At 38.1% G+C, this 26,170-nt stretch overlaps 1 protein-coding gene across 1 annotated transcript in view; it reads right to left on the bottom strand.

Moving 5' to 3' along the window:
• LOC136665881 (dedicator of cytokinesis protein 3-like) overlaps positions 1 to 26,170 on the bottom strand; it is an 82,034-nt gene that overhangs the window by 41,092 nt on the left and 14,772 nt on the right. The window contains exons 2-16 of the mRNA XM_066643711.1: positions 19,979 to 20,062; positions 19,810 to 19,850; positions 18,631 to 18,686; positions 17,875 to 17,971; positions 17,054 to 17,202; positions 13,850 to 13,934; positions 8,061 to 8,102; positions 7,540 to 7,682; positions 6,873 to 6,954; positions 6,693 to 6,753; positions 6,038 to 6,185; positions 5,716 to 5,804; positions 5,493 to 5,618; positions 2,718 to 2,842; positions 2,157 to 2,319 (exon numbers count right to left, since the gene is read on the bottom strand). Of these exons, the coding sequence (XP_066499808.1) occupies positions 2,157 to 2,319; positions 2,718 to 2,842; positions 5,493 to 5,618; positions 5,716 to 5,804; positions 6,038 to 6,185; positions 6,693 to 6,753; positions 6,873 to 6,954; positions 7,540 to 7,682; positions 8,061 to 8,102; positions 13,850 to 13,934; positions 17,054 to 17,202; positions 17,875 to 17,971; positions 18,631 to 18,686; positions 19,810 to 19,850; positions 19,979 to 20,062 (1,491 nt within the window). The remainder of the gene's footprint in view (positions 1 to 2,156; positions 2,320 to 2,717; positions 2,843 to 5,492; positions 5,619 to 5,715; positions 5,805 to 6,037; positions 6,186 to 6,692; positions 6,754 to 6,872; positions 6,955 to 7,539; positions 7,683 to 8,060; positions 8,103 to 13,849; positions 13,935 to 17,053; positions 17,203 to 17,874; positions 17,972 to 18,630; positions 18,687 to 19,809; positions 19,851 to 19,978; positions 20,063 to 26,170) is intronic.

Genomic DNA, 26,170 nt, shown 5'->3' with positions numbered 1-26,170 from the left:
CTCTTTTCTTATTGTCCAAGCATAACACTGGATAACAGTATTAGGTGATATATTATATAAGTTAATGTATTTATACCTTATTTTTATATATTTCTTTTAAAATAAGTAGTGTTTAATGGGCACTGTGGAAAGTGATACCTGGATATGAATACTGACCATGGATCACAGTATCTCTCCTCAATTATGTGTGTATTTTACTGCAACACAGTAAATTCACCAGCGTTAAATCAACACTATTAGTGACTGGTGAATTTACTGTGAAGTGTCTGCAAGTGTTAATGTTCAAGTTATAGACTTCTTGGCAGAAGCAAGGACCACATACATTTCTCTATTCCAAAGATTCATGGGGATATTATCAAGATACATTACTAGGAGTGATTGCTCCATACATTAATTCATCCCCCTTCCTCTGAGAACAGGTATACATTTGGACAAGGCAAGAGAATGTGGTTAAGTAAAATAAAATGGTAACAAAAGCTCATAAAGTTAATGCAAAGGAAGTTTTCTTAAAATTAGAAATTGTGATAGGTAGCAGGCTTAATATTCAAATATAAAGAAATATTTATCATGGTTTCATTGCCTTGTAGTAGCACTTTTAAAAAAATCTAAATAAATACAATCCCTATTATTTTGGGAAGTAATAATGAAAATTATCATTTGTTTGGGTAATTACCATCAGTATATGGTTTATTACCTTTTGAAAATATAATAAATAATAAAAGTATTAACACTTTTTTCAGTCACTTGAAAAATGAAATAAATATCTATACTCTGCCAAAATTCTTACTGTTGTGTCACCCAAATATGGTAAACAAATCCTGCACTAGTTTACATTTATTCTGTATAAAACCTCATTTTAACTCCAAGCAAGCATCAACAACAAACTAAAAGACTCCAGTTATAATCAACAAGCTTGTGAACACTAATGAGAGCTATTTAAAATGCAATGCTGCAGCATTTTTGACTGATTACTGGTTTCTATATATATAGAGAGAGCATGTTCCATAAAAGCTTCAACTAAAATGAAGAAAAAGAAACCCATCTATGAAGTGGAGGAAAGGAGATGTAAGATACATCTTCTAAATTTAATAAAACAAAATATATCATAATGTTACAATGTAACAAATGTATGTTTATCCGTATTATTGAGTCAAGGCAGCCGTGCCATTAACAATTTCGTTACATTGGGTTTTCCAGCAAACATTATGGTTATTTAGCAAATTAAAAATATTAATTTTATAAAATGAATTATAAATATAAATCACATAGCCATCCAAATATTAAGCTATATGTTTGAAGGGCCCAAATAAAAATAAAATGGTACTTCAAAAGGTTCTTTATTAAAGACAGCAGTTCTATACGTAAGTTATCAGCCATTAAACAACCTATTGACTCAGGCTCCCAAGTGGTCCAGGAATCTAAGTAAGGCTGGACAATAATTCAATATCAACATATATTGCAATACACAATGTTTAAATAATAATATGATTTTTATACATATTTCAGTATTTCAATATATATAATTTACAGCATCTGTCACTGACTGACATTCATTACAGGGCACTACCATCAGTTAATTGTGCTCAATTTTAAAGTTAGTTTTAAAAGATTAATATTGGTAAAGCCAAGATGTTTTTATTTGACGCTGATGTCATGCTGCTTTCAGTTCTTGACAGATTAACTGTGGCTATTTTATTGTTGCTATCAATATGGGAATTATATCGTATTGACCAAAATTAAGAAATATATTTTAATATAAATTTATGGTCTAGGTCTAAGCATTATCACTCTCATCAGGAGACTATTTATCCTAGCTGAAGCGTCTGCCATTTAAGACTAGGAAACAACACAAATGGCGATCACAACAACTGTAGACTGAAGCCACAACAACTGAAGCCTTGATGCCACCTCCTGCTCTCTACTTCTTCCTGTTCTAACTTACACAAAGAGGTATGTGTGCCACTCATCGTGTGCCTCAAAGTGGATGAGGGATAACATAATAAAAAATAAATAAGTAAAAATAATCACCTTTCAGCCATACAACATTATAGAGCACAACAAGTCAGAGATATTGAACAGTATTTTAGGGTTAAGTGCACAGTGCCCATGATGTAGTGGTCCAGTAAATTGAATGTGTGTGTGTGTGAGACACTCACTGGAGCAGTGTCTGAACTCAAAGCGCAGGTGAGACCCTCGGAAGCGCTCAATAGGAATGGGCAGTTTGAGGCTCTCACTCCAGCGAGGGCTGTTATTATGGTAGAGCACAAAGGAGCGATGTTCACTAACACAGGGCTCTCCACAGCCCACGCTAATACAGTCCTGAAAAAGATAGAAAGAGAGAGAGAGAGTAGAAAGAGACAGAGTCAGAAACCACAGAGAGAGAGGGAGAGACAGAAAGAACAGAACAGACAGAGAGAGAGAAAGAGAGTGCGTAAGAGCAAGAGTGTGTGTATGTCTGTGTGACGGAGAGAAAGACTACATATGACTACCCCCACACCTCCTCAGCACACATACACACACACACACACACAAACACTCTGCTATCTGCTAACCTTCCGAGGCATCACAGCACTATCATTTCAAACATTTTTCACCTCCACCTACACAGACAAACAAACATATCACACACATAACACCTCCACGCAGCAGTGTATTAAAGGGAAAAATGTTGCATCCCCCACCACAGGACTCAATGAGCATGAATATTAGAGGCTTACCTTCAAAGTCTCTCCATCAGCATACAGCACATACACGGTCACCTCGATGTTCTTCTGTACACTTTTTCCCCCTCGCTCAAAATCACCCCGCTCCAGCGTCAGATATAGGTCATTATGACTGTCCCCTGCACACACACACACACACATCACAATTGTAATTATAATAATAATCAAATAGTCATTTTAGGGATGCTCTGATTTTGAATTTATCGATAACCGATAATTATCACCTTGGAGGAACCGATAACCAATAATATCCTTTTGTAATTAAAGCAAATTCACATTGGGTTAAAGCAAAACATATTCTTGTTGTCAAAGGACAAGCCTTTTATTCAGGTACTTTTTAATTTTATCCTTTAAGTGTATTAGGTGTAGTTCATTTATGCTTTTGCTGGTTCCACATGAATGGTTTCTAGAGGGGCACTAATTTGTGTTGCACCTGGTTTGTTTTGGAGAGCAAGGGATATAAAGCAGCGCCGATCGAGGGAGTGAGGAAGGAAGAGAGTGTGTTTGAGCAAGTGTTTGTAATCGTTTATCATCATGTTTCAGTAATAAATTCAGATGCTGAATGATTCTATCAAAGTTCATGGGTTTTATATAAGGGCTCCTGCACTGTGGTGTTTGAGAGTATCTTACTGTCGTTTAGCCTGCTGCGTGTGTTTACACCACTATCTGTGTGTGCTTGCGTCGCTCATATTTTACATTAGTATTCAACCACAGAGAAATATTATCACAGAGACTGTTCTCTGCAGAAACTTTGAAAAACGTCCACACAGCAGACAATTTCCGTTTCAGTGCATATGCACAGGCACGTAAAAAGGCAAGTTACCTGTTGTAATATTGACTAAAAATCCAATATCAAACCGATAATAATAACTAAAAAAATCCACACATTGGCAAATAATATATCGGCCACCGATATATCGTGCATCACTAGTCATTTTCGCTGGCCAGCTACCAAATTTTGAAAAGTACTACTATATTTTCATTGTTCAAAAACATCTCCCAAATCATGACTTTATAAGATAAGGCAAAATGTCCCTACATTTTAATGCAAGATAATGTAATACTATACATCAGGGGTTTTCAACCAGTGGTACGCGGCCCCACAGCAATGCTGGTGGTCGTGACATACTCAGTTTAACTACTGAAAATAATTTTTGAAAAATATTTAATTTTACTTATTTTTCTAAATATTTTCAGATGATTTGGGGATCTGAATGAATAATGAATTTAATGCAAATATCAAAAAAACAAGAGAGGAGATTCAACCTTATCCTTGCACCAGTCAGGTCGATCAACTGTACTTCATATCAAACAGTCTCTCGTGCACGAATGAACAGGCTAGCAAAAGCAGACAGCAATATACTTCCAACACACACACATAAGAGGGTAAACTCATGAAGATGTACACCGACAACATGCAGATAGTAAGAATTTTAGAGCCAGTGTATTTTACTGTTTCACCCACACATAAATCCAGTTTCAAGCTAAGTGAAGGTCTCCAGTGTGAGAGATCAGTACTATAGATATTTATAACCTAATAGTAAGTGGAGAGAGAGGAACGAGTCAAGAGGATTCCTCATATCAAGTTGTGTGTACTCAGGATTACGAATATTATTGTTTTGGTTATGATTAGTTACTGTTATGAATTGTTGGGGAGTTTTGTATGCAAAAAGGCAAAGGAATATTTGTGTATGTCTTTTGTAATTTGCGTAATGACCTTTCTTTCCTCCTGATTATTTTCTGAAGAGCAAAAACGTGAGATGATGCAGTGCTGATCTTTTCCTCAGGTATTTCAGCTTGTTTTGCATTATTTTTATCCCCAGATTAGTGATGGCCAATTTAGCTCTCGCATGATGCCAGCGAGATAAGGCCGTGAAGGCTAGAACATTTCCACATCATCGTTTAAAACAGCAGGTAAGACGATATTACTGGAAGCTTCAGCTAATTCTGTTGCTGCCATTTACAACACCTGTACTGACTGATTGGGAGTGAGAGGGCTACCTCGTACTCGTTTCCTTGTTTATTTTTCCAGCTTACAGTACATCTGAGTTTTTGCTTGCAGCCTAAAGCCTTATATATCCCACAGCATTGTAATAGGATAATGAATGTAATACACTTAATCTGTTAGCGGTTAATAATATTGTGGCTGGGGCAGGTAGTGTTGCAGTCACAGAGCTCCAGGAACCTGGAGGTTGTGGGTTTGAATCCTGCTCCAGGTGACTGTCTGTGAGGAGTTTGGTGTGTTCTCCCTGTGTCCACGTGGGTTTCCTCCCATGTTCCAAAAACACACGTTGGTAGGTGGATTGGTGACTGAAAAGTGTCCGTAGGTGTGTGAGTGACTGTGTGTCTGTGTGTTGCCTTGTGAAGGACTGGCGCCCCCTCCAGGTTGTGTACCTGCCTTGCGCACAATGATTCCGAGTAGGCACCAGACCCACTGCGACCCTAAACTGGATAATCGGTTACAGATAATGAATGAATGAATGAATGAATATTGTGGCTGATTTGTGTAAATATACCATAATTATTTAATGCTCAGTACAAAAAAGTGGTGTATCATTCTCCATCTGAGACATCTGCTACCACCTCTTTTTAAACTGCTGCTCATGCCAGGGACAGAATAGAAGGTCCATCCTAGAGTAAGATTAATTCTGCTCCCTTTGAACTCCAGGCCTTGAATAGATAAGGCTTCACCGGGATCAAACATATAATAAATATCACTGTTCATGTGTCACATTATGATATCACATCTCTATCATTTGAAGTTCTTACCAGGTAAAATGACATCTGGGAATCCCAGTTTACACGTAAGAGTGACACCTCTACTGAACATAATGTGGTTTTCTCTTCGCAAGGTATCTAAATCTCCACGGAATAACTGCAGAGACACTAGTAGGCCTGAAGAAGAAATGCAGAGAAAAGGAAGCAGTTAAACATTTTTCACCTTTTTCAGAAAGTTTTTAGTAGCATTCCTACAACTAAATATAATACTAACCATAATTCGTGCTAGGGGCAGAGTATTTTGTGCTGGATTTTCGTATGATATTTTCATGGATCTGATACCACTCACTTTCATTATTACAGCTGAAGAAAAAGAGAACAGTTATTGTATGACAGAGGAAGGCTTCTATGGTAGCTCATACTAACACAACATATGGGATGTGGGTGATATATAGCAAAAATCTATAGCAATACTTCTTCAAAATAAACAAGAGAAATAACAATATTTTGTAACAGACTTACAAAAATGTACATGAAATTCAACTAAAGAGGACTCGTTTTTCCCCTTTTGAATTAAAACACACACACACACTTACGTATAGATTTTTAGCACAAAGTCCTTTTCCTCTCTAGGGTCTGTGATGGAGCTGAAAACATCACTCATGGCAAGGGCAGCACAGCCATATGGTCTCCTGTACTGCACATGTGGAGGTCCTTTCTTTGAGTCGTTCAGTAACATACGACCTTCAAATATAAGAGCAATCAAATATTGTAACAAAAAGGAAAAAAAACAATCAGTAAAGAAAATATATTTAGCAAATTAATGTGGAACACTAGGAAATATATACATTTATAAATTAATGTCTACGAAATTCAAGTATAATCTGTCACTTTTAACTTAAGTTTATCTATGTCCATACTCTGATAGACATATAGCTTTTACAGAGATATTAAACAGGAAAGAGATCATAATTCAAAGCATTCTGTCGCAACTGTGAAACATGGTGGAGGTTGTGTCATGTCCTCAGCATGTATGACTACCAGTACAAATGGCTCATGTCTGCTGATGACAGCAGCAGCAGTTTGAATCTGAATTACTCTGATCCATCTACATGTCTTAAAACATATTGGATTCTTTACTTTGCAGCAGGATAATGATGTCAAAATGGTGTAATCAAATACGTTTTTTGTCAAAGCAACAAAAACAATTACACTGGCCAAATGCAGTGTAGAATGTCTGATGAGACTTACCATTTCTGATGACATGTGCGACAATAAAAAGCTCTTTTTTGAGATCTTTTGTACTTAAATCCTAGAAGAAATAGAAATTAATATTACAAATATGAATGTTACTGGTTCAAGATGGTAACTGATTCTGTTACTGTTAGTATTTGTTTTATACTCATAATCTAACCACTGTAGGATTTTTACCGTGAAAAGTGCACATAGTCTGTCCACTTTCTCTGGATTTTGAGGCCCTCCGTTTTTGTTCAGCTTAACCAGAAACTTTTCACTGAAAAGACAAATATTTCCCACAGGCACAGAGTAAACATCACTCAGACAAACAGCTGTGGAACTAAACTAATTAATTCAAACAATTAAAAAGGAAATTAATCCATGTAGCTCCACCTGGATATCAGCATCTGCCAAAACTTCAACAAAATAATTATAATAACTACTAGCAATGGTAAGTTAATGGCAGGTTTTAAGTTAATAAATGCATAATAAATCTGGATCATGTCATACTAATATCACAGAAGGCTGTAATATGCAAACAAGCTCTATAACCAAGCGCAGAGGGCTACATTTACAAATGCGATGACACATTTAACACCTTATTTTATTAAATCTAAAAAATAAAAAAAAAACAACTAATGGGTAAAATATCATAAGCCAGTAGTTTGTAACATACTGTGTATTCAATCTAAATTTTATGCATGCCAGATTAATGCTATGAGTATCAGAGATGCACTGACAAACTGACAAATCTTTACACAAATTTCGAAGTAAACACTGGCTGCCTCTGAGATCTAGATCATGGCGTCTACCTGCTCTGAGCTCTGGGTTTACCATCTGCTTGTGTGTCTGTGTTTCAAACCTGATGTATTTGCTCTCCCGAGCATCATAGAGACTGAAAAACACCTCCGTGTCCTCACTGATGCTGTTATACGTGAAGCTTTTCAGGTTGAGAAAGAGATGGTGAGCAACTGGCGCTCGGCAGGCGTCTCCGTGACGCTGGCCCTGGAAACAAAATTCACACTTATGCAGTTTCTAAGCATGGCATTCTTGATTTATGTATCTTTTTTCACTTAAAGTACATATACATAAACAAACACATTTTAAAAGTGCATATTAATATAAAAAAGGCTATCACCATGGAAGAATTATACAGGATTAACTAAAAATAACATGGTCAGTCAGTAACTAATAATGACTGCATATTGTTTTTTTCTACAAGGCTTTTTACATTAAGAAACACAGCTGGGTCAATTCAGTAATATATTCACCACCCTGATTTTTTTTATTTATTTAGCTCTGATACTAATCAGAAGATCACTCATTTCCGATGAATATAATCAATAGTGACAGCCCTGATAAAATACATAAGGGAGCTCAAACCTGTGCTGTACTTGACTGACCACAGTGCCTGCTGGACGTATGCTGCAGAAGAAATAAAAAAGAAAGGCAATGTGTCAGTGCCTATGTGTGAGAATAACTGTGAAGTCTGCTGCATGTAATACTCAACATTGTATTGAGGCCTAAGGCAACAGGAGCATGTGCAGTCTGTGTTTCTTTGACAAAATGTGTTCTACCAAACTTGAGGTGTTATCCTACAAACACACACCTTCACCCACACATACACACTTGTTCACACATTCACGAAATGCTCCCTAAAGCCCTCAACAATTTGAATTGGGGGTTGGTTGTCCCTACCCTGACAACGTCCCCTGGCTATTCCTGCATTTCAGACATACGAACACAGTGTTTTAATACTTTGTGCTGTATTTGACACTGAACCTTGTACTTAAAGCAGAGGCGATTGCTCTAAGACTGTAAGGGAAGCTCAGCTTCCCCTAAAATGTCACAAAATAAGTGATCAAATATATACTGTTGTGTGTACATGTCAGTGAATAAATGTGCACTACAACGCGTTCAACTTTTGTTCAGAATCAGCTTCTTATCACTGGTAAAGACGCGGCTTTCCTGCAGCTTCACGGTGCCTTAAACAGTCCGGACGCTGAGCATCCAGAGTTCAATAGCGAAGCAGCAAATTGCAGCGAAATGAGACGAGTCATTGGATAAATGCTGGGCTTTGTCCCGCCCATTGGACGCTCAGCGTCTCTGGGGGTCTATGGGGCAGTGGGCTGGCCTCGGCTGGCCCAGACACTCAGCTTCTGCATGATGATTGGATGATCTGTCTGAGGCTGAATCCCTTTTTGACTGGCAGCAAAATGAGCGAATCAGCGATACTTTGGTGTAATGATCCGTGGGAGCATTACATTTTCATTCTGTTCTGAGTTGAACCGGAGACAGTCTTAAACCTCTTAGCGGCATTTTCTTTGTTAAAAACGACTAGTGACAAGTCGAGCTTCTATTTCTGGTGGGGTTTTTTGTAGCTGCTTGTGTTTGGAGACTGACTTCTATCACTCTTTCTGACTTCTATCGCAGTTTCTGACCAGCGGGTGCTGCTGAGCCCCTACACCGTCACAAAGCACTCACAGGCGGACACACTTCACATGGGCCAAGGCCGTTTAAGCAGCCTAGCTCTGCTGGCCATTGAGAGGACACCAGTCCCTGGAAAAGACGCCTTGTTGGTCACAGTCACAGATCATTTTCTTGAAAAGGAACGGAGGGTAGAATTTACGTATAAATAAACAGACACATTTTATGATGTAGGCCGAAATTGAGCTTCCCCTCCTTGAAAGACCAGCATCCGCCACTGACTTAAAGCTATAGTCAGTAATTTCGTAGAAGCAGGCTAATTTAAGCTAGGGTCGGAAAATATCCAACAGAACAAATCCCATCCAGTATTTTCAACTATTCTTCCAAAACCTCTCCTCAAAACACCTGAATGCACACTGTCTGACTACAGTGGGAGAAGTCTATGAAAGCGTTGGAGAGATTAATACATTGCCCCATGGCCTTTTCTAACTCTCTTTCTTTCTTTTCTTTCTGTTTTTAGAAAAGAAACAAGAACAAGTTGTTTTAAGTATCCATGGATTACAGTGGCGCAGCAGGTAGTGTCGCAGTCACACAGCTCCAGGGGCCTGGAGGTTGTGGGTTCGATTCCTACTCCGGGTGACTGTCTGTGAGGAGTTGGTGTGTTCTCCGTGTGTCCGTGTGGTTTTCCTCCGGGTGCTCCGGTTTCCTCCCACAGTCCAAAAACACACGTTGGTAGGTGGATTGGCGACTCAAAAGTGTCCGTAGGTGTGAATGTGTGTGTGTCTGTGTTGCCCTGTGAAGGACTGGCGCCCCCTCCAGGGTGTATTCCCGCCTTGCGCCCAATGATTCCAGGTAGGCTCTGGACCCACCGCGACCCTGAACTGGATAAGCGGTTACAGATAATGGAGGAATGAATGAATGGATTGCAGCTGACGTCACTGTGTATAGTAACCGCCATATTGAGGACCTACTCATTACTCAAACACACAGCTCAAATAAAAATGTGGTGTTAACATTTTTTTATCGTTTCTTTCAACAGTTTTAGTCCCCATTTAAAATTAAATGTTAAAATTAAAGAAATATAAATAGGGATCCCTGACCCATTTTTCTGAGTCATATTTATAAACAGGGCTCTGTTTGTCTGTGTCAGTCAGAAGAGAGGAGCTTGGACTGTGCTCCCAATAGCACCATACACCCTACATAGAGCACATCACATGTAATATATAGCTGACTACAATTATTTTCGACATACAACACAGTACATGAGTGCAGAAATCATTGTTTTAAAAATGCATATTGTAAAGCTATTTTGCAACTTCATTAGCTGTAAAAAAAAAAAAAGTGCTATAATAAACTTACATTTTATTTGAATTTGACTTTATGACTGACATAATTTTGGAGACAGTCATGATAAAACTTTATCCTCCAAGAATCTGTTACACTCCCAGAGTACAGGGTCAGTATTTCAGATTATTTATCCTCTAAATTGTGGTGTGTAACACTGGTGGTACGTGAAGCAGCCAAAGGTGGTATGCCTAGAAAAATGTTCTACTTAATTAAGGAATTTATTCAGAACTGAAAATTTTATGTGTAAATGACATGATGTTTCACAGTTTTCATAAATCATGCCCTAATGAAATTTGTTTGTGTTAAAAGAAAATACAACGTGCTACACATACACCATAGTTGATCACGTCACCAAAGACAGCATTCCTCTGCTTTTTTCCAAGGTGGGAACGCGATCCCCCCATTTTTTTTTTGAGAAATCCGTGTAAAGACAGCCCAGTTTCAGTTGCTTACTGGACGTAAACACAAGCTAAAGACAGACGTTAGCAGTTTGGACCTTATTTCAAAAAGGACAAAGCTGAAACGAGACCAAGCCCGAGAAATACTCTGGAGAGTAGAAGGACTAATTCCAGAGGTAAAAACAGAGAGAAAAAAAGTGAGAATTCTGTACATGTGAAAATAAAAATAGAAGAAAACACTCAGCTGAAGGAAATCGTGGCCATTCTTCACATCATTAGAGCTGTAAAACACTGTTTAACACAGTGCCGTGCCTCCTTCACATAGTGATACAAGCTCAGAGAGCTGCTATGAGCACATGCTCCTAGTGCCAGGCTGTTTTCACCCGTACCGTATTAGAGCACATAACTGATATTAATTTGACATCCTTTCATTTTTATTTATTTTCAAAACGCTCATTTCCCAAAAATTTGTTCTCATAAATGTACAATTGTGTTTAATCATTCACTTTAAGGCCTAGTTATTTGTAATCTCTCTACAATTTTTAGTAATAATTTTTGAACAATTTTGTGTAAAGCATGCAAATTTCAAGTAAAAAAGCAAGAAAAACATGCACCAAAAATGTACGCAAGATTTAGTCTTATGCCCCTGGAACAGAGGAAGATTCAGAGGTACACATGTTTCTGTGGTAAGACTCATAGATGGTACTTGGAGGTTTTGGTTTGATAATGAGTGGTACTTGGTTTAAAAAGTTTGAGAACCACCGCTCTAAACAATGGAAAAACAATAAGTCATGAGCAGAAGAGGATGTGTTCCCCTTATGAGTCTTGGTTCATCTTAAGGTTTCTTCCTCATAGCTGTGGAAGTTTTTTCTTGTTAACATTGCCCTTTGATTGCTCATAGGACGCTTGGACCCAGACCTTTGTAAAGCTGCTTTACGACAGATTTCTCTTGTGAAAAGTGCTGTATAACTAAAATTTGATTGATTGAGACATCCTAATATGTGGCTTGTGTCTGTAGTCTCTTACACAGTAAAACAAAACATGAGTGAAAAAACACAATTGCTGAAGCTTGTATATGACCTGTGCATGAAAAACTCACAGATTCTTTCAGAAGAGCAAAGAAATGCATTGGGGTCCAACGTGCTAACAGTTGTCCATTAGATCCTATGATGAAAATTCTAATATGGCTAACAAACAATAACTGTCTTTTTCTCATTAATATGCTACACTGCATGATAATTTACTCCCCCCCTTCCCCAGATGCAAAGAGGTGTGGGCTTCTGGGCTTCTGAGTGTTGTAAGACCCTGTCCAGTGCAGGGAGAGGAGCTGTGTATGAGATAAATCTATCCATCTTTCTTATCTGTTTACATTAGTGCTGCAATCTGAAACCAGACTATCAGTACATATTATGGCACCCCCACCAAAAAATCATGTGACTGCAACCCATGGATAGGTGTTTTTATGCAACTAGCTCACTAGCTATCAGCAATGTGTTTGCAGGGCCGTGTGACACACTTTGCACAATCTCAAATCAGTACACATGCAGACCACAAAGCATGCACATATGGGCAGGTCATGAGATAGGTAGGTAGGTATATCTAGGTAGGTAGCAAGTAATCTAGCTCTATTTGTAACCTCAGTAACCACAATGGTATAACTTAAAAAAAAAACAAACAAACAGAATACATCTTCACAGACCAAAAGCTATGGGAATGATAGATGATAATACAGTAATGAGGAGAAGCCTTTTGGCAGCAAGAACAATTTTGGATGCAAGAGTGATTTTGGCAGGAGAAGGACTTTGGCAAGGCCGGTCATTAGAACAGGCAGAAACAGCGGACGCTTTCTGGCAAAGGGAAACTACTGGCACGTTGAAGGATTTAGCAGAGTCAAGGGGAATTACTTACTGTTACAAAAAAGTGACAATTGGACAATGACAAGTGCTAAAGTGTGTGACACTTAGTTTCACAGCAGTGACTGCTAAACATGTGAAAACATCACTAAATGTGACTGCATATCAACAGGACATTTACAGTGATAACTACATAGAGGTATTAAAGAACACTGACTTGAAGGAGCATTTAAGACCTTCTCATTTCTTGTTTTTTTGCACATTGGATAAGTGGTTTCAGACAATGATTGTATGAATGAATTATTATTATTATTATTATTATTATGGAATATTATTAATAATGATAATTGAAAAAAATGAATTTATATTTTCTATCATCCAGTTTCAACTTGTACTTCCCCTCTCCACTTCCTATGGCTTTTCATCAAATGACTTTTCATTTGAATGGATGTTGGTCAATTATCAAATCCTTTCCAAAACACATTTTTCAGCAGTTCAGCACATAACCAACTCAATAGGGGTAAATATTTGTGGACACCTGCTCATCCAGGTATTTCTTTTTAAATGAAGATTATTAGGATGTTTTACCCTTTGTGTAAAATTTTCTAGAGCAATAGAGGCTGTTACTGCAGCACTTTATACTGGAAAATTACTGTGAGAATTTAATGCCACTCAGGCCTGAAACCACTGTTAAGAAAACACTGTTAAGTTGATTACATAAGTCAGGCAACATGAATGAAATCCTAGAGAAAATTTCTACTTAATTTTTTTTACTTTATCCACTTCTGTGGATGTGTAGTTATGGATCACAAATGCCACTATAACCCATCAAATATACATTGGACAAGATCCAGAGCACACACAGCCGAGTGCAGGGGGGGGCATTATATCATTCTAGCCCACACTTGACCTTAGATTCATGTCTCACCTTATAGTTTTGTTTGTGATCCAGAACTAATTATCCAACATCAGTACCCAACTACACTAATGTTGTTATGGCTGGATGCAATTAAATTCCCCAAGCTTAATAACATTATATACACAGACATTTACACCCCCATGCAGTCACACCCCCACAAATCAGACTAAGCTGTACGTATGCTCTCAGGCATATACAATCTGTTGAACAGCTTTGCCAGGCACTTACCATCTTGTAAAGGTCAGATACACTGAACTGGTCTGGATCCACCATTTCAAACTCTTTTCTAGGCACCAGATCTAAACCCAGGTGTCTGTAGTGAAGAAGAGAAGATGACAAAAGAGACGATAAAATGTAATGAAGTCCAGTCTGTCACGCCATTTTTTTCAATTCCACAGAGCATAAAAATTTTACTTTACTATTTACAGAATTAACCATAAATTAGAAAAAGTATCCAAATGCAATAGCATTGTTCTGATATCCAACTGTAAAGAGGCACTCCCACAAAATGATAGCCTACACTTGGGGTTTGAAACTAGGCTGTACCATCTGCTTTCAGGCCATTTCTTCATTGGGTCCTCTAAAACACAAACTGGCCAGATTTATTCGTGGGATGATGGCAGGGCAAGAATGGATGCCATCACCCTTGCTGCTAAGCAAGGCACCATCCAATCATTTGTCTGATGCATGGCCATGTGGCATAGTCAACCAGCCAGTATTCTCTTCTAAGCATGCTAAACTGCTATGCAATGCTGCACTGTTTTTTTTGTTTGTTTGCTTGTTTTTTTTTGTTTTTGTTTTGCTGAGCAGGTGATAAATCATTTTTATTTTGATTTCATAGTATAAAAGAGGATTTAAAGAAGAAACTGAAGAAATGTATTTACACTTTTTAGATATTAGAGCAAAGTGTAAGTTGGTTTGTACATACAGTACTGTTTCAAAAATATTTTATTTTGTAATTTTATTTTGTGAACAGACTATGCTCCTAAGTTTTTCACACACTTTACACTTGTGTTAATGAGTCAGGACAATAACCTTATTTAATTTGATATTAATTTGATTTAACATGTGTATTTTGAATGCCAAAAAAACAGAAAGAGCTGTTTTTTTTTCAGGGAAAAAAAATCAAGATGTGTAAATTGCAATTTCTGTGTGGATCAGAATAACTGAAACCACATATTTTGCCAGTTCATTTCAGCCATAATACTGAGCCATTCATGGTGGTATTTTAATCTCCTTTACAGCACATTCTACCTTGCTAGTTCATGTCTCTGTTAATCACACTTCTTGTCTTTTTATAATAATTAAAATGTAAGCAATTTTGCCAGTCTCACAAATGTCTTTTTTCATTATATCATTATTCAGCAGTGAAATGCTCATCTTAAAGAACCATTTGGTAAATTAAATGTCAGTGTGAAAGGCTTTTACAAGGTTTAAAGAACAAAACATAATGTAAAGTATGTTAAAAATGTAACAGGCGTCATTGCGCAAATTTCCCATTTAAGAAAATTTGTGAGTTTCAAAAGTTTTAGTTTGAGATTTTTAGGAGTGTACAGTTTGGGATTATTCATTCATTCATTCATTATCTGTAACCGATTATATATTATTTGAGTCGCCAATGCACCTACTAACGTGTGTTTTTGGACTGTGGGAGGAAACCGGAGTAGTTTGGGATTATGTGTGTTCAATTTAGGATTTTATATATTTTAAGCTTTTAAGTGTGTTTTAAATGTGTACATTGTAAGGTTTTAAAAGTGTAGAATTTAGTGTTTCAGGGTATAGAATTTGGAGATTTGGGAGGTTACAGTTTTGTTTTTTTAAACTGTACTGTTTGGCATTTCAAAGTGAGTGTACATTTTTGGGTATTAAGCATGTATATGTATGTTTGGGGATTTGAAAAGTGTACAGTTTTGGGTTTTAGTATGTACAGTTTATTCAGTTTATTATTACATTGCTTTCAAATGAAGAACTTATTTCCATTTATGTCCTTAATTCTGTGTGAAAAATGGCATGATGAGTGGACCAATAGAAATGCTCCAAAATTACTTTGGAAACTGACTTCCATCAAAACACCGACTTCCATTAAAGTTAAGAGGGTTTTTTCCTTCTTCTGTAAAGTGGCTATTTGAAAGATACATTTTTTTCATTGGACAATATATAGGATGTACAGTTTAATGTTTTAAGACTGTAGAGTTTGGGGTTTTAAAGAGAGCAAAGTGTGAGGTATTAAAATGTTTACAGTGTTGTTTTAATAGTTTATAATATGGGGTTTTGAAGAGTGTACAAATTTGGCTTTTAAGCATGTACAGTTTAAATTTAAAGACAACAGGGATTTAAAGACTGTAGACTTTGGGGTTTTAAAAGTATATTTTTTGGTGTTTGAAGAGTGTACATTTTTACGGAGTTTACAATTTGTGGTTTTGAAAAGTGTGCATTTTGGGGTTTTAGAGACTACATTGTGGGGGTTTGGAAAATGTACAGATTTAAAGAGCATGATATATATGGTTTTGAAAAGTTTACAGTTTTTAAAAGTGCACATTTTACAGTTTTGAAGACTGTAAAGCTAGGGGTTTTGAGGAGTGTACATTTTTTAATTTTAAGTATGTACAATTCATAATTGTACACTTTAGAGTGTACAGGTTGGGATTTTTATGAGTGTACACTTTGGGAATGTCAAAGGTAAATGCTGTCCTTTCGTTTGTCTCCATTCAGAAGCTCCATGTCTTTTAAGGTGGAACAGTATGTTTGAGAAAAAAAAAATACTGTTTGTATGTGGCTGAAGGTTAACTTGTCTGTTTGTTTTTATTCACTGTTTGTATTGTATGGATTGTTAATTTTCATGCAGTAAGACTTCTCCTGAATCTGGCTTCATTTGCACCTTAAGTAATATGAAACCGCAAAAATAAGTCAATATTACCCACCTATGGAGCAGGAATTGAACAATATCCTCAATTGTTATTAATGCTTTTCAACATTTGGAGGTTTATCTCAGCCACCTAAATAATTCCTGCTGTTTCTTTGCCATGTGCAGAGAGAGAGAAACCCTAGCATATCGGACCAAGAACCTGTGTTTTATATTTTTTTACTTCATAAACACATTAGACTGTTTCCCAGCACAAAAGACTGCAGAGCTAGCAGACAGTGAGGAAAATCTTCTAAATTTTATAAAGTGTTTTTGATTAAAATCCTGAAAATCACCTTTAACAGTGTAAAGCTGTGAGATTTGAGTGTACCGTTTGGGGTTTGAAGAGTGTACTGTTTGGGGATTTGAAGAGTTTACATTTTGTGTTTTTAAAGTGTGCACAGTGCAGGCTTGAATGGTGCACAGATTGGGGGATTTAAAGAGTACAGTTTGGGGTTTTAAAAGTGCACAATTTTTAAGGGTATAATGTTTGTTTCTAGCTGGGTAATAATTGTAATATGAAATCTTACTCGTTCCCCCAGTCCAGGCGCAGAGTGATGTGGCGCTTGACCTCTCGGCTCTGTTCTTGGGTCATGTGACCAGAGATCAGCTGACGCCGCAGGTCCATCAGTTCGTTCATCACATGACGCAGCTTCTGAAACAGCTCGACCCTGTGTTTCTGTCACATTCAATCAGATGAGTTCATGTAAACGTAAAGCACACGCGCACTGTATCACACATGTTCTGGACACACCATTGTATTATTATAAAAGAGGGACAGGCGAATATATAAGAAGAAATTTTGCAAACAATAGAAACAGATATCGTCTAAAGAGGGTGTCTAATCATTTTGATCTCTATGGATTGTTAAACACAACAGGAAAAGGGATGGAGAGATGAAAACATAGATAGAGAAAGAAGTGAGTGAGAATGAGAGAGGCCAGTGCATTAGATTATGTAGAGACAGACAGAGAGAACATAGACAAAGGGAGAAATAAAGAGAGCGAGAAAGAGAGGGCAGGGCAATGCATTAGATGATATAGAGATAGAGACAGAGGGAAAAAGAGAGAGAGAGAGAGACAGACACCGAGCAGGGAAGTGCATTAGTTGTGCTTGAGAGGCAGTAGCATCGTGGCAGTGTTGCCCAAGGCTCAATTTCTGCTTAGAGCCGTGTAGTGAGAGATTACACAATCCATTGTTGCCAGGGCAACCGAGGTTCCTCCAGACCCAAACCACCTACACACACACGCACACATAAACGTGCACATGTGCATGCAGGACGCAGAGCACAAACACACACACACACACACAAGGGCACCAGAGTTTAGTGCAGCCAGAGAAAATGACGCACCACGTAAAGTTGTTTCCACAAAATACCCCATTCCTGCAGCGTACTGGTGCTTTCAGTGATGATTGGATCCTCCAGTGGAACCACCGTCTCACACTGTCTACAATACACAACACAAACTGTTAGATAAACCTCACACAGACTATTGACGTCCTTCATCAATTTTATGCCACATCGAGCTCTCCCCAATATTCTGTGAACATCTTGCTCTGTTCAAGTAATACTTCTGCACACACTCGTTTTTTACAGCAAATAATAATAATAATAATAATAATATTCAACAGTTATTAAAGAATTTTACCTGACTCTCGATACATATATCACCATGTTTCATGCAGGTTCCACTGTCCGTACATGCTAAAACACTGAATCAGTCAAACTCCGCATTTCATGATAAATTATGCACTCATTTGAATGCATTTTTTTAACCATGGGTTTGTTTTGTGTTAAGGTTTACCAGTTTACTAAAGCTTAGCAAAAGTCAGCAGCAAGCTTAGCAGCCATTGTAAAAAATTGGCAGAGCTTGAAACAACTCTTCAGTAAATTCTCCTACCAGTAGAATTTTAATATCAGCCATTTCATCAGCCAAGTATATCAGTAATGTAAGATGGTAGTCATGCAAACACAGCTTGTGTTCTTGGGTCAGTCTCTGGGTAAGAAGGCCCGCAAATTCATTAAACATGCAGTTTATTTGCTCTAATGCTCCTGATGCTGAGGAGGCACGCTGCTTTAATGAATTATTGAATTGCAGCCACTTACCCCCTGTTGGTAACTGTTGCTTTCTTTAAGTGCACATAGTTGGTTGGAAAAATCCCCTGAAGTGATGCAAAACAACAACAGCAAAAGTTATTTTTTTCCAATATTTACAGTTGCAGCACATAGATTATCAGAGACTAGCCTAGTGTCTTATGTAACACTGGCCAAACATTGAATCATGGCTTTGGTGGCTCACTCCATCAGGCTTGCTGATTTACTGTATAACCACACTGGAGATCATTATAAAAACAATTTCTCTCTTTGTTTCGCTCTCTCTCTCTTTTACTGTGGCTTATCTTCACCTCTGCTTGGAAGCAGACTCAGAGGTTGGAGCATAGTAAATATATATCTTTTCAGAGATAGATGTGACTGTATATGTGCGTCACATATAGATGTTGAGTGGGAGGGATAAAAAAAGAGAAAGGGAGAGAGAAAAGGGAAAGAAACATAGAGAGAGAGAATGGTCAGATTGCTATGAAATTACACGAGTGGGACTAAGGATTTAAATAGAGCTGCAAAAATGCACGTGCACACCAGTGTGGTCACACGGCATACGCATGCATACTTGCACACACACACACACACACACACACACACGGTTAATGACTGTTGGGTCCATTTAGATTCACAAATTCTGTCCTTTGTGTGGTGTTCTAGGTGTGTGAATTTATTCCCTTAATCAACTGAATGTCATTGCTGACAGATAAAAACTCTGCAAATGGACAGCTTTTCATTTCAAAACATCCTTGAAAATAATTTTAAGTCACTTAAAAATGGTTCATTCACACAGTGTAAAAACCTTCTGATATTTTTTAAATTCTGTCCAAAAATGGAAAAATGACAGCTGCTACACACTGCTGTTGGTTGTCTCTCAGTCTCAGGAAAGTGTTATTTGTATTATTATTACTAACTTTAGAATTTAGATATAGCCTATTTCTTTCCTCATTCTTGTTCGACTTCCTTACGCAAGTGGATATACCTAATTTCATCAAAATAAATATACTGATATACTGAAAATAACTTGACAAATATAGAAGGTTATTTTATATTGTACTATATATTCTCAGCTAGTGCGTAGGAAAAACCTATTCATTATTTTGACATAGTTCCCCCATAAGCATGAGAAAGTATATTTATGAGATTTGAAAGGTTTGGTGTGAAACCATGAATGTAAAATCTTACCTTTACTGTAGGTCTTTTGGTAGAAAAGCCCCTATACCATCCTACAAATACACAATCATGTGGCCAGTTAGTAAAATATTCACTTTTTAGAAGGTGATAATCATAGGATCTTAAGTGATGAAAGACATAAACAGACTTGAGTATTTGATAAAGCATTTATGTGTGTTACCTTCACATTTCTCGAGGATCTGGACAGTCTCTCCAAGCTCCAGCACCAGAGACTGACTCACAGAGCTACGGAAACTGCTTATCACTAAAGAGGAAAGAGATAATCTGTGTTAATGCTTTCTTGGGAAGATAATAGATAAGAAATATTAATTCATTTGTAACCACTTTATCCTGTTCAGGGTCGAGGTGGGTGCCAGTCAGTATCACCCACTCTCAGTCACTCATACCCTCACAGCTATGGACACTAATCCACCTATCAAGATGTGATTTTGGGCTGGGGGAAGAAACCAGATTACCCTGTAGAAACTAGTGCTGGGTGATATGACTGTAAATCAATATTTGATATTCAAAACTTAATTGAACATTTTACCTAGATTATGATTAATAAACTATTATTTTGATTAAGTTTTTGCCTTCAAAGATCATTGACAAGGTCTCTTTTTTGTAAGCCATGCACTGTTAATATTTGGTGATGTGATGGTGCTTCAAGTCCTGAAACACACTAGTAGTATTAATTTTGTTTGCTAAAAGTTTTTATTGTCAGGGTTTTGTCATGTTTTTTGTTACTGAACTCCAAACATGTCCAAATGACAGACAAAGCATGTGTCTTGGTACAAGCTGCTCGAGTTGATCTGGTGACCTCTGTGTTTAGGTTCTCCTCCATGTTCCTTCCATGTGGCAGACAAGGATCGGGCAGAATCATGTGACTACATGTGTGGTAGTATGGTTATAAGGGACATATTAACAGAATTAATGTAGGCAAAATTATGTTGATTAGAAATTCTGAATGTTGTTTTTGATTCGTTTTCACTAAATTTTGGGTCCAGAGCTTGCTAGGAATCATTTGGCGCTAGTCCATCACAGGGCATCACACACACTCAGTCACATTTTTGGATACATTTGCACAACAAAACCACCTATCGGCATGTGTTTGTAATTCTGTGGGAGGAAACCGAAGCACAGGTAGAAACCGAAGTTAGAGGTAGAACACACCAAACTTTCCACAGACATACCCCTGAGAGAGACTGAACCCACAACCCCAGAGCTGTGTACATGACTTGTTGCACAGTTCCTATTTCAAAACTACTTTTAATTGGAGTATTTAACTTGAACCCTTCTTCATTTTAAAGCAGCAATTTTACTGACACGTAGTGGCCATGACTGTATCAGCGATCCTTTACTTAATCTCCAGCTCAAGTCAAGAGACTTCACAGTCATTTCACCCATATTCAAGAACAGAGTGAGGAGAGACAACAGGCCACCAAGACCATGGTTTAACATAAGCAACACATCACTACACACAGACACAATACAAAGTGCAAACTCAAGATCAGAAAAACAATATAACACAATAAGCATGATAATTACAAAGTAAACAGAACAACAGTCTAACAGGACACAGCAGCACCAACACAGTACACAGTACTGAATGAATGTGCAATGAAAGATAAATGTGCAAATATAGTATGATGCATTTAAGGTATGAGCAATCAGTTTAAAACCTAGTTGAACTCTCAAGTTCTAGTTACTAAGACTGAAGGGGCTGAATACAGTATCTTCTTTAAACACAGTACTTAACAGCCAATATTAAAGAGAAAGTGTGCAAGATGCAAATATTTGTAAGGAAGTGACATTGTAAGTATGTGTGTGTTTAGGATAATTTCAGTGCTGAGTAGGGTTGAGCTGTACAGCGGTAATACCATTTACTGCAATATTTAAAAATATGTAAGGTATCTCAAACGTGAACAGTATTTCAAAATTATAATGGAATGACAGAATTACAGTGACACTTGAAAACAGACAAAACACTCTAAAAACCCTTCAGTCGACTTTGTGCTGACAGATGTAAGGCTTTATCCCCTAAATGTGTACGACTAGAGCTTCAGTTCGCTGAAACACAGTCTGTGCTGTGGTGTGCTAAACCACAAGTGCCTGTTAGCTTACTTATCTAAGCCGAGCTGGCCAGCTACTCTTCTGTCTTACTTCACTTATTTTCTAACATTTCTCTTCCACCAGACATGAGCCAGTCGGGATGAACTGTGTAACAAAGCTAGCGCAAACATTCCAAAAAAACATTCACTTGGCTTTGTGCTGACAGACATGAGGCTCAGAGCAGCCCGACTGTGGACCCCCACCCCAGGTAACATCTTATACCGTCTTAATATTTTTAGACAATATGACAAAAGTGGATGCTGCCTATTCTGAGTGTTTATGAATTTGATCTGCCAATCCATGCCCAAATACTGCAGTAATCTCTGTCTGATGGCTGCAGAGAAAAGAGTTATGTTGGTTGACTTGTTGATGCATGTTGTGTATGTATCCAGAACAGCGGGAAGATACTGCCCAATAATCTTCTCAGCTGTCTTCACTAGACACATGACAAATCCCAAATCAGACAGTAGCGCAGCTGCTCTGGATGATCCTTCTGCACTCCTTCTGTAGAACATGAGGATTGGAGGGAGTAGATGAGCTTTTCTCAGTCTAAGCATGAATTAAATGTGCTTTCTTGGCCATGGAGCCAGTGTTGAGGGTTGTTTTTGTGAGTTTTTATTTTGTATTATATGTTTAGTAGAGATGCATGAATACTGTTACTGGTATCAAGTATTTGCCCAATACCATGCTCATTTACTCGTACTCATAATCACAAACGAGGCTCCGATACCAACATCCTATACCTTGTGCCTAGTGCACAAACTGCAGGGAGAACTCGAGAGTAGTGAGTATACCACACTCTTTTGACTGTCCTTGAAAAAGGAGAATTTTCCTTCACTTCACACAATATATTTTCCTCCCAGGAAATGTTTTCCTGTTTGTGAGAGTACTGTTTGTATATAAAGGAACAGAACTGAAGTAAACCAAGTAAGGTTCTCAGTCTGTTAGCCTCTGCGCCCCCTCCCTGTAGGCTGACTCATCCTTCCTGCTTATAAGACCCACTATAGTGGCGTCATCAGCAAACTTGATGATGATTCTAACTTTGCACCATAGGCACAAGACAATAGAGTGAACAACAGTGAACTGAGCACAGAGCTCTGGGATTAGCAATGCTTAGTGTGGTGTTACTGGAGATGATGTTCCTGATCCTGACTGAATGATGTCTTCCAGTCAGAGGGTCCAGGAACCTGTTGCAGAGGGATATGTTCAGGCAAAGCTGGCTCGGATTTCCTACCTGATTCTAGGGAATGATGGTGTTAAAAGATGGACTGAAGTTTATGAACAGCTTTCTGACATAAGTGTCTTTATTTTCCAGATGGGGGAAAGGCCAGGTAGAGGGTAGTGGATATACACATTGCAAGGAGTCAGCTGGTTCTTGATGAAATTTGTGGTAAGCTTCTAAAAGCACTTCATAATGAATAGTGTGAGTTTATTGAGATGGTATTCACTGTGGCAGGACTCAGATTAATTCTTTGGCACAGGGATGATGAGTGTGGTCTTGAAGAACATTGGGATGACCATGCTGCTGTGAGCATCTGTCAGCTGGTTTGCACATCCTCTGTGCACTCTGCCAGTTGTTATCAAGTCCAGCAGTCTTCCATAGGTTGTTTGCTTGCAGATTGCTCCTCATATCAGCTGTGATCAGAGTACCTGCTCATTACAGGGAGAGTGTTAGTCTTCCTCACCGTCATGTCCTTCCATGCTTCAAAACATGCACAGAAGTCATTCAGGGCCTCTAGCAGAAACACATCAATATCACACACAGGTGATGATAGATTGCAGTTTGTGACTGGATGCCTGCCAAATGTGCTGTGGGTCAGAAGTGTCCTGGAAGTGGCCACAGATTTTCTGTGCACATATGCTCTTTGCCTCACCAACGGCAAGGGACAGGTTGGCCCTTACTGTTCTCAGGGATGCCTTCAAGTTACTTGCTTTAAGTCAGCTTCTTGGGTTCTCAGCAGCATATGCACCTCTGCCGTCATCTATGGCTTACTTTTTGGGGCAAGTTGTGACATTCTTGGAAACAGAAACTTCATCAATGCACTTGCTGATGTAGTAAGTCACTGAGGCAGTGTATACTTCTATGTTAGAGGTGTTGTCATAGGTTGCAGCCTCCCTAAACAGTCAGTGGGTTTAAAACTATTCAGAAGGGCAGAGATAGCTGGAGGGGGCCAGGTTTTCACATCAATTTATCTGATGAGTGTTCTACAGGCTGGAATGAAATGTTGTTGTAAACATTCGGCATGATTGCCCCAAGTGTATCCACATACCTATGGAATTTACATTAGACAGCAGTAGAAGCCAGTTTGCTGGAGTTAGATTTAAACCTAGCATAGAGCCCTGCCCACTTGCTGATCCTCTGTGTCTGGTGCTTTGCTCACAGTATCCCCTCCTCCGGCTAGGAGCATCAAGGTCTGTTGGTCCATGGCCTGGAGGCTTGGAGTCTATATCAAGTCGAATGTGAGTACATCTTTGACTGATTTTTGTAACTAAAATGGTAACAAGTTCCCCCCTTTGTGTAGGACCTGTTCTACTGAGCATGATTCAGTTCATTTAGGGACTACAAAGCAATTCTTCATTTTATCTGAGTTTCATAGAAAAAAAAACGTACTGATTCCTTTCATTAATATTTTTGGTACAGTTTGGTGATAAAAATATTTAAATGTTCCTCTAAGATAAGCACCTAAAAACTGTCATGATCAAATTATTTCTATTACTATTACAAACATTCTATTATAAGCATTCTATTACCATACAAAAACATATACAGAACTGACTAGCAATATATCAATGGGTGTGTTTTATATTTCAGATTAGAATTGAAAATAACTGAAAATAATTCTGTTTTGTGATTATTTAAAATGATACAATATCTTTTATCTTATACAACCTAATTATTATTGTAGATACTTCACTACCAGTTACGCCAAATCTTTTTGTGAATTCAATGTGTGTTTTTAAATAATCAATTAATTGTGAGGGGATACATTTGCATGACAAGCACTCATTAATAAGTACAAAAAATGAAAAGGATCAAATGAAACACATTCATTCATTATCTGTAACCGCTTATCCAGTTCAGGGTCGCAGTGAGTCCAGAGCCTACCTGGAATCATTGGACGCAAGGCGGGAATACACCCTGGAGGGGGCGCCAGTCCTTCACAGGGCAACACAGACACACATATTCACTCACACCTACGGACACTTTTGAGTCGCCAATCCACCTACCAACGTGTGTTTTTGGACTGTGGGAGGAAACCGGAGCACCCGGAGGAAACCCACGCGGACATGGGGAGAAGACACAAACAGTGACCCGGAGCAGGAATCAAACCCACAACCTGCAGGTCCCAGGAGCTGTGTGACTGCGACACTACCTGCTGCGCCACCGTGCCGCCCTCAAATGAAACACAGTCTACCTTAAAAACATTATTTCTTTCTAGATTGTCCAAACTCAAGTGGGAGTTAATAAGCCTCGGCACTGGGCAATGTGAAGTCTCTCCATAAAACATTCAAGTCTCTCAAAGTCAATAGAATATTGATGCATTGACTCACTTGGTCAGCTTGTCACATCAATAAAATCATAAAATGTGAAAAAGGAATCTTTATAGAAATGAATCCAGCCCTCCATTGAGCGAGAAAGGGCAGGAGTGACAAGAACAACTCCCTCAGAGCAAGAGTATGAAACCTTGAGATGAAGCAATACTAAAGAGAAAAATAAATCTCCTTCAGAACATGAGGAAGAACCTGAGCTGAATCAAGACTCAAATAAGAACATCCTCTGGTCAACATTACAGACAAATAACACAGCAAAATGAATTATGATATGACTAATGAACTTAAGGGTGTATGGTAGGGTCTGGCATAATCAATATTTCAAAGCATTAAAAACATTTAATTCCATTTCTATTGGTCCATTCATCATCAAATTTTCACGTACTCACTGCCATGTAACAAAACGTCCTTTAATCAATTTTCAAAACTTTGATGAATAATCAACTGCTATAATATTTGTGCCTAGTGTTACGTACAGAAATGGTCATAGTCTTAATTTAATCTGAAGCATTTAAATAAACCAGTGAAAAAACAGTAACTATTAGAGGCCATTTTAAGTTGGTCTCGATTTTCAGGTGATGTTATTAGTTTTATCTGCATTTCTTTGATCTCACACATGAGAAGGAAAACACTCAACACTGAAGGGGCAAACATTTGATACTGGTTGTTGAAATAATTACAGCTGTCTTTTTAAAAGCTCCTCTGTCAG

This window comes from Hoplias malabaricus, chromosome 14, assembly GCF_029633855.1.
Source record: "Hoplias malabaricus isolate fHopMal1 chromosome 14, fHopMal1.hap1, whole genome shotgun sequence".
In the NCBI taxonomy this organism is placed as follows: domain Eukaryota; kingdom Metazoa; phylum Chordata; class Actinopteri; order Characiformes; family Erythrinidae; genus Hoplias; species Hoplias malabaricus.
The sequence above is the reverse complement of the archived record's forward strand: the minus strand, read 5'-3'. Positions and strand labels throughout refer to the sequence as shown.